Source organism: Mugil cephalus, chromosome 8 (genome assembly GCF_022458985.1).
Source record: "Mugil cephalus isolate CIBA_MC_2020 chromosome 8, CIBA_Mcephalus_1.1, whole genome shotgun sequence".
Classification (NCBI taxonomy): domain Eukaryota; kingdom Metazoa; phylum Chordata; class Actinopteri; order Mugiliformes; family Mugilidae; genus Mugil; species Mugil cephalus.
The window spans coordinates 28,050,710-28,059,190 of NC_061777.1; the positions used below are offsets into that span (position 1 = coordinate 28,050,710).

At 38.6% G+C, this 8,481-nt stretch overlaps 1 protein-coding gene across 1 annotated transcript; it reads left to right on the plus strand.

Annotated features, from left to right (window-relative positions):
• The first annotated feature begins 1,425 nt into the window (after positions 1 to 1,425).
• isl1a (ISL LIM homeobox 1a) lies at positions 1,426 to 7,945 on the plus strand. The gene is made up of 6 exons (XM_047593187.1): positions 1,426 to 1,591; positions 2,068 to 2,257; positions 2,947 to 3,206; positions 4,044 to 4,330; positions 4,676 to 4,843; positions 5,890 to 7,945. Exons 1-6 carry the CDS (start codon positions 1,564 to 1,566, stop codon positions 6,004 to 6,006), a joined length of 1,050 nt encoding a protein of 349 aa, XP_047449143.1. The 5' UTR covers positions 1,426 to 1,563; the 3' UTR covers positions 6,007 to 7,945.
• The last annotated feature ends 536 nt before the right edge of the window (positions 7,946 to 8,481 follow it).

Consider the following 8,481-nt stretch of genomic DNA (forward strand, 5'->3'; position numbering starts at 1 on the left):
TAATGATCAGGAGTCAATTGTTTGCACAAATAAAAGTCACTGTAATTGTTTTAATGACTTAGTGACTGCAGGGAGCTTTTGGAAATCAAAATACAAGTCAAATCAAAATGTGCCATTTAGCAAAAAGTGCTATATGTTTTGTTGTCAGTAAACACAAATTGGTTAACTGAATCATTCAGTAGACACAAAAATTTCATGAATGTGCTGAGTTTTATGTGGCACTCCAAAAAAAATCATTTAAGATGTGCATTTTGTTTTTTCCCATTTCAAATGCAAATATGAACATAGGTTTGAGCTAACAGTGACCTTTTGAGTGTTTCCCTGTTGTGACAAATCATTTGGGAATTTTGACACTGCATTTAGTTTGTTTTGAAATTGACATGCCACAAAATCATGTACTATCTCAACCTACCCCTAAAGACAAAAACAACAACAATATTATTATTATTGTTAGTATAATAATAATAATAATAATAATAATAATAATATGGGCCTACTAATCACTGATTGCCATTTCAACATTTCTTCATCAGTTCAGATAAGACTGCAGCAAGCTTATTTTATCCATGGGGCTCAACCCGTATTCCATTTCCATCACGGATTTATTTGAGAACACTGATGTCCGTGGCCTTTGTCTACTACGGATGTGTTTACGGTGTTAGTGGCTTACTAACACAAGAGGGCGTATTGGTGTGTGTCAGAGCTGATCTTGCGGACCATGGCCTGTCACCGCTCTGATTTAGGACTCACGCCATTAGCTGCTTTCTGCTGGAAACCACTCGTGCCCATATATATATATATATATATATATATATATATATATATATATTTTTTTTTTTTTCTTCTTCGGAATTCTTCGTTACGGATTACATGTTTGCTTTTCACAGCACACTGGTTTTCTGAATTTCTGAGTAACTGTTTTGTTGATACAGCGTTTTCACCTGATGACAGTGAGCCATTTTTATATATCAATGTCAGTCGATGAGCAGACCCAAATTTTAGCGATGTGCACACTTTGTATTAATATTGTTATTATTATTATTGTTATTGTAGCGAGACTCGTATAAACCTTTAAGATACATTAGAATGTTTTAGGGTGATGTTCTAGCAAGTGTGTGGAATTTTCCCCAGGTGATAAGATTAATAAATAGATGAAAGATGTGTTTTATTTATGGTAGTAATAAAGCAATAAGTCTGTGTTAACCATAACTCGCTAAACACACCAAATGATTTAAAAGAATAATTAAAAACAATCCCGAAAAGAGCATAGCAAAACCGGAAACAATTGCACCACTAAGTGTAAAAGGAATGTGTGTGGTGGTGGTGGTGCTGCTGGTGCTGGTCAGGGTCCGCAGAGCCAATCAGCTGCTCATGCAAATGACGTGCTGGAGTCCTACGTCAGCTTGTCAGGATCAGAGCTCCACACACATCGGCAACAAACACATACACACACTCCCTCTTCGAGCCGGACAGCATAGCCCCTGGCCCGGCAGCCCGGCAGCGGTGAACACATAGGCTTCCAAACGCCGCAACCCGGACCTAAGATCCCTTAACTTCTCGGCCATGGGAGACATGGGGGATCCGCCGAAAAGTAAGACACTCCTTTTGTGTTGATACGATTTTAGAGATGAATCTATGCCATCTTGAAAGTTAAATCATAGTTGCGTTGTGACGTATAAAGATACAAGATGTTTTCCTCTCCTATCAAAGTGAATGATTTTATGGGGGGAAAAAGTCTAGAAGTAACAGTGAAGAATGTATATTATGTATAGACATTTTATTCAGACTATTAAAACATGATAAATGACCGGTAATAAATACTCCTAATTATATGAGTAGCCTACTACTACTGCTGCTGCTACTATTACTATTACTACTATTACTACTACTACTACTAATAATAATAATAATAATGATAATAATAATAACAATAATAATAATAATAAGAAGAAGAATACGAGTGCGAGTAAGAACAGAAATTCGATTAATTGGCATAAGACTTCTGGCTTGCGCGCTGTGATGAACACTGCTTAATATGTCCTGCGTGTCCCGATCGTGTCCTTGTAGAAAAGCGGTTGGTGTCCCTGTGCGTTGGCTGCGGGAACCAGATCCACGACCAGTATATTTTGCGGGTCTCCCCGGACTTGGAGTGGCACGCTGCCTGCCTCAAATGTGCTGAGTGCAGCCAGTATCTGGACGAGTCCTGTACGTGCTTCGTCAGGGATGGAAAGACTTACTGCAAACGTGACTACATCAGGTATGACCCCGGACCGGGACATGTTTGCCGTGGGATTACACGTATGTATTCAAGGCTTGATTAATGGTCACGGCCATCTCCACTGCAGTAAATTCTGAACAATGTAACACCAGTATCCTATACCATTAATTAAAACAAATAAATTAAAAGCATACATACTTTGTTTAGCCTACTAATCAATCTCAATCAAAATGTTGCATGATTCGCCGCGCTGTGGAACAAACGCGCCTGTGGAAAATCATTAACACCATAATCTTGAGCTCTTGAGATCTTTTCTGATAACACGTATTATACGTACAGCCAGACTATTTTTTAAGATTGCAATTAGAATTATAATTACTATTTTTTTTTACTGTATCAAGATGTGAACGTTTATTACATTACAATTTGAGCAACCTGTCATTTGCTGTCTAGTGACAACATTTCTGTTAAATCTAAATAAAATATGCTCAGCAAATAATAATAATAATAATAATAATAATAATAATAATAATAATTATATTATTATTATTATGACAATCATATAATTATATATATCAGGTATTACGCCTAATAACTAAAAATACATTTTATTTTCGTCATTTTTTCCCGGGAGTGTTTCTGTCATAATGATTGGGTTACATGTGTGTCGGTGACACTTGCAGTCAAAGTGATTCTGTGTCTGTATTTGCTGCACGCGCGCTCCGCAGGTTATACGGGATTAAATGCGCTAAATGCAACATCGGCTTCAGTAAGAACGACTTTGTGATGAGGGCCCGCTCCAAGGTCTACCACATCGAGTGTTTCCGCTGTGTGGCCTGTAGCCGGCAGCTCATCCCGGGTGACGAGTTTGCTCTTCGAGAAGACGGGCTTTTTTGCCGAGCCGACCACGATGTGGTGGAACGAGCCAGCCTCGGCCCAGGAGACGCGCTCAGCCCGCTGCACCCAGCCAGACCGCTGCAGATGGCAGGTGAGGTCCCGGGGAGTGAGTGACGTGTCATTACGGCTGTTATGGATTGAAAACATCCAACAGCCTTGCAGCAGCCTTCTTTAATCCCCACGGTTTGTCTGGTGTGATCTTTTCCAAAAATACCGAAGCCGCGTCCCACGATGACTCCTTTGTAATTCACATAGGTAGTGAACTATATAGAAATGGATTAAGTGCCATTACTAAAAGGTGGACCTGTTCTTCTTTGACTTTGGGGTTTCTGGTTAACTGGTTTAGCTTTAATTTATGATCTTGTTTTATCTTTTTTATTGTTGTTGTTTTCGGCGGACCACTGTTAAACCGTGCTAAACACAGTAGACCAAAGCGACTGTTCAAGGACGAGTATTCTCTTAACGTTGTTGTAAGCCCATGATGCGTTTGGTCTAAAGACGTACAGTTTGTAATGGATAGAGGTTAGAGTAGCCGCCGCACCGCTTGTTTTTTAATGCACGCACAAGTGAACTTAGAGTTGATGTGTCGAATTGAAATTCGTTGTTCGTCCACATAAAAACAGAAATAAATTACTACTGACGCATTGTTTTAAGAATTATCAGAATAATAGAATTTAGCTGTCACGCAGCCCTTGCCTGATTTGCAGAAGCCTCCGCTGCGTGTAAGTAAGATAAATTAGACAGGGTTACCATGGATGATAAAATAGCTCTCACATTTGCGCATTGTCCTACACGAGCACACAAACAATAGCTGGAAACAACTATAAACCTAGCTCACAAACTTATCTATGAATTTTCTTTCCGTACTTTGCAGACAGAATTAATTATTTTGCCTTTGCTGAACTCTTTTCTCGTTCTCCCTCAACAGCAGAACCAATTTCCGCCAGGCAGCCTGCTCTGCGGCCTCACGTCCACAAACAGCCGGAGAAAACCACCCGAGTCCGGACGGTGCTAAACGAAAAGCAACTGCACACACTTCGAACTTGCTACAATGCCAATCCGAGGCCCGACGCACTAATGAAGGAGCAGCTGGTGGAGATGACGGGCCTCAGTCCGCGCGTGATCCGGGTCTGGTTCCAGAACAAGCGGTGTAAGGACAAGAAGAGAAGCATTCTTATGAAGCAACTGCAACAGCAGCAACCCAATGACAAGACGGTAAGACGGTGGACCCCCCCACTCCCACCCACCCCCGCCCCGCGCCCCCCATCTCTCTCTCTCTCTCTCTCTCTCTCTCTCTCTCTCTCTCTCTCTCTCTCTCTCTCTCTCTCCCTCTCTCTGTAATCCTTTCCATTTTACCATTTCCCTGAAATATGCTGAATTGCTACTGACCAAACATTTCCCCATAAATAGCGTGATTTCATACATCTTCTGTTGAGGACTAAAATAGACTAAAATAACGATTTAAGATACACAGCGAATTTCTATAGAGATAAAACGTCGCCCGGCCACTTTAATCCCCCAAAGACTTGTTATTGACCAGGACATACTCTTCTCTTGCAGAATATTCAAGGGATGACGGGAACCCCGATGGTGGCGGCGAGTCCAGAACGGCACGACGGCGGCATCCAGGGCAACCCGGTGGAGGTGCAAAGCTATCAGCCGCCATGGAAGGTTTTAAGTGACTTTGCTTTGCAGAGCGACATCGACCAACCGGCTTTCCAACAACTGGTCAGTTGTTTTTCGTTCACTAAATCTCAAGAACTACATATATAGTATAAAAAATAAATATAGTCGCTAGCGTTTGACTATACAAAAGTGTGCTATATGCACATTTTTTCTTGGAGAACCTTGTCCTATCCAAATATCCATTTCACTTCCACAAATACAACTTTTTCACCGTACCATTATGTTATTTCACATTCACAGTTCAAATTCAGTGCATGTTCATTTGCGCATAATTAGGGAAGTAAAATATAGCTGCGGACTTATTCTTAATTTCTTTATTCTTTCAGGGCACAATCTATTTCTTAGTGAAATGAGCTCCAGCACAGAGGCATAGACACAATCCAACTTTATATGTTATTTCGCACAAATCGATTATTAGCATTTGGCATAACAACTGGAATGTGACACGGATCTCATCTGTATTTTGCTTGCGGGAAAACTGCATGTTCACAAAAGAAGCTAACTTGTGGAACCATTGGCGAGTGGAAAACCAAAGTTAAGATAGGAGATATGGACAAACATGAAATGTGACAAAGACCTCGTTTATTTGTTTATTTATTTAGCGTATCTCAATTATTAGAAATCACCTGCACATGCACATACGCGCCTTGGTTGTGTTTTTCCAAGCACTAGACAACCATCTCATTTAGCTTACCATTCAAGAGACGTTGACGTCTTTAGTAAGGTCAATAATATTTTACACTGAACATCAGTTCTATTTACTTACTGTAAATTAGATTATTGCTCAATTGCAGCCTAAACAAATCTACAAATAAAAATCAGAGAAATATTCTGAGCAGGTACATTTACAGCTGTCATCGTGATGTTCACTGTGACGGATTAATAAACTGAAACATATATGTTTCAAGTTATTGAAATTTTCTGTACAGATTTATAGTGTAGTCTTTAACCTACTGTGCGCAGTGACAATTGCTGCAGTTGTAAGCTCGGAAGCATCGGAAATAATGTAATTATGTCAATGATTCTAGCGCAAATACATGATTGTGATTATTCAGTAGTTTATAACTGCAATTTTATGTGTCCTGCAGGTCAGTTTCTCGGAAGGAGGACCGGGTTCTAACTCGACAGGCAGCGAGGCAGCGTCGATGTCATCGCAGCTTCCAGACACGCCGAATAGCATGGTATCCAGCCCCATTGAGGCCTGAGCTAACGCCATATAGGTTGAACGGAACCCACAGCCCTGTTCATCCCATCTCTCCCGACTGCACCAACAACCCACTGGTTGTATTTTGACACTGTGAAGACAATCACGGAATTTTACCACCGCTACCCATTCTAATGCTCATGCAGAAGACAAGGCTGATGTGTCATCTCGGGCTGCCCCTTATGCGCCCGGTTACAGTTGCCAAAAAGAGAAGACATGAACCTGGCTCCATCGATAAATGGGACCATGAGTAGGAGATAATTCATGTACTTGTGAAATACTGTGCGCTACTTTGAATAGAAAACAATGCCTGGTGATTTTTTATTCGGTACACACACCTCATCAAATAATGAAGGGGGAAGAACATTGCTTTTCTTCATTTAATTCCATGATTTCCATGATTCCATGACCCAAATACTAAAGCATTTTCAACAAGGTATACCTCTATTTTGCCACAAGCTTCGTGGGACATTTATGTCATTTGGTGTCCGTCCAGGACCCTCCCACCCCCCAACCCCCAACCCCCAAAGATCTGTAAATTAATATTAAGTTAAACATTTCTGTTAACTCTGAAAGACATGGTTTGTTTGTTTCCATGCGACTAAATTATTTATTATTTATTGTTGACAAATTTGCCACCTTTTGTGTAATTTTCTTAACTGAAGTAAAAAGAAACAAAAACACTTGGTTTGTGAACTTTCTGCTCGTCGCAATTTCGTCGCAATTTTCACGCTTTTACTATTTTACTAATTAAGCCAACAATATTGTTTTAATGACTTACAGATAATTCAGCAAGAATTGTCTTCGAGATTATGTTTTTAATGAACAGTCACACATGAGAGGGAAAATCGACTCTGTTAAACAGTTGGATGTATAGACCGTGGATAAGTGGGTGTCATGGTGATGCAGATATGTCTCAGTTTGCCGTCTGCTACCGGCCTTAGAAAAAACGTGACTGTATATCATACTGACCTAACAGAAAATTTGAGTCCTTAAATATTATTTTCTTGGAACAAAAGTGATCCAATCTGACAGTCAAATGAATTCCAAAATGTACTTTTTGAACACAACGTCTTTATTTCAATTCCACCATCTGTGTTCATTAAGGATTGCCCTTGAGGTTTCTAACACAATAGAAACTGCGCTGGGAACAATTCAATAACAATTTTACATGTTTTAAGGAACATTCAATTGCTGTCACTTCTGACCTTAACTGTCAAAATGCTCCATAGTTTGAATACTAAAATTAGTATAAGTGTATGGTCCCTCTGCTAATATATTAGCAGCCATAGGTAGTTATAAAGCTCCAATCAGAGTTAGAATTTGAAGGTAAAAGTATTCAACTTTATGTTTCTTAAAGATAGTTGATCCTTTGGTATATGAACTATATCAACATCATGACCAGGGGTTTTTTTCATTCTTTCTTTTTTTTTCTTTTTTTTCTTTTTTACCCCTAAAGCAAAATCAAAAACCTGCTCATGTGTATGTTTTTTTTTTATTACATATGGTTGTGCTCTAACAAATGTATGTATAGTTCCTATGCAAACCTTAAAAATGTGTAATCTGGTTGGTTAATGCAGGCACTGAAAGCAATAAATAATTATAAATTTATCATTTACTGAAAATGTGGAAAACATAAAATGCCATGGAGCGCAACATGTGCTGTCAGAAAGCTCTTACCTCACGTTCTACAAGTTTGTGAAGCTTGTATTTATTTATTTATTAATTTATTTATTATATTTATTTAGTTATACTATATGCTACTATACTACTTAAAATTCTTAGGCAACAGATGCCATAGTGGATTGACTGACCATGAACATACCACGATTTCTTTCCTGCACTTGAGAATATCATATGTAAAAAGACACACTAGGAAATTAGATGTTTTTGTGATGCGATTTTAACTCCACCTAGTATAATAAAATATAAATACAATTGGAAGGCAGAAAGAATCAAATGCATTTGAATCATTTAAATTCCTTATGAGAAAATACAAATTGAACCTTTCAACATCAGACTTGTAATAATGTTTTAGTTGGACTAAATGGGTGCCAGTGCTGTGAACCAAAAGATACAACATGTGACTTTTGTTTTATGTATACACATCTGAAGTTGACTTTTAATCAAAATACACAAATTCATTAAGAAGATACAAATAGAAAAACTATAATGCAGGTTATCATTTCAAAGTTGAAAAAAAGGGCACTGTAAATGCCTTTCATAAATGGAATATCTAATTACACTTAAGAATTGTGGGAAGCTGACTACTGTGCATGAGTTGGCTTTAACAAAACTAATGAAATATGTCATTATTGATATTTCAGGTTAGTTACTATAATATTTTGTGATCTGAAAAAGGAAGTTGCTTTGACTGTGGACAGTTATAAGTTCACAAGTACAAAAATCCATGGGGATGTTGATGTTTATGTTAAAATTGCTGTGTTAAAGTATCTTGTGTTAAGACTTGAAATGT

Coding starts and splice junctions, on each gene's coding strand:
- isl1a (XM_047593187.1), top strand. CDS start 1,564: ATGGGAGACATGGGGGATCCGCCGAAAA. Junction 3,207..4,043: donor CAGACCGCTGCAGATGGCAG/GTGAGGTCCCGG, acceptor CTCCCTCAACAG/CAGAACCAATTTCCGCCAGG. Junction 4,844..5,889: donor AACCGGCTTTCCAACAACTG/GTCAGTTGTTTT, acceptor TGTGTCCTGCAG/GTCAGTTTCTCGGAAGGAGG.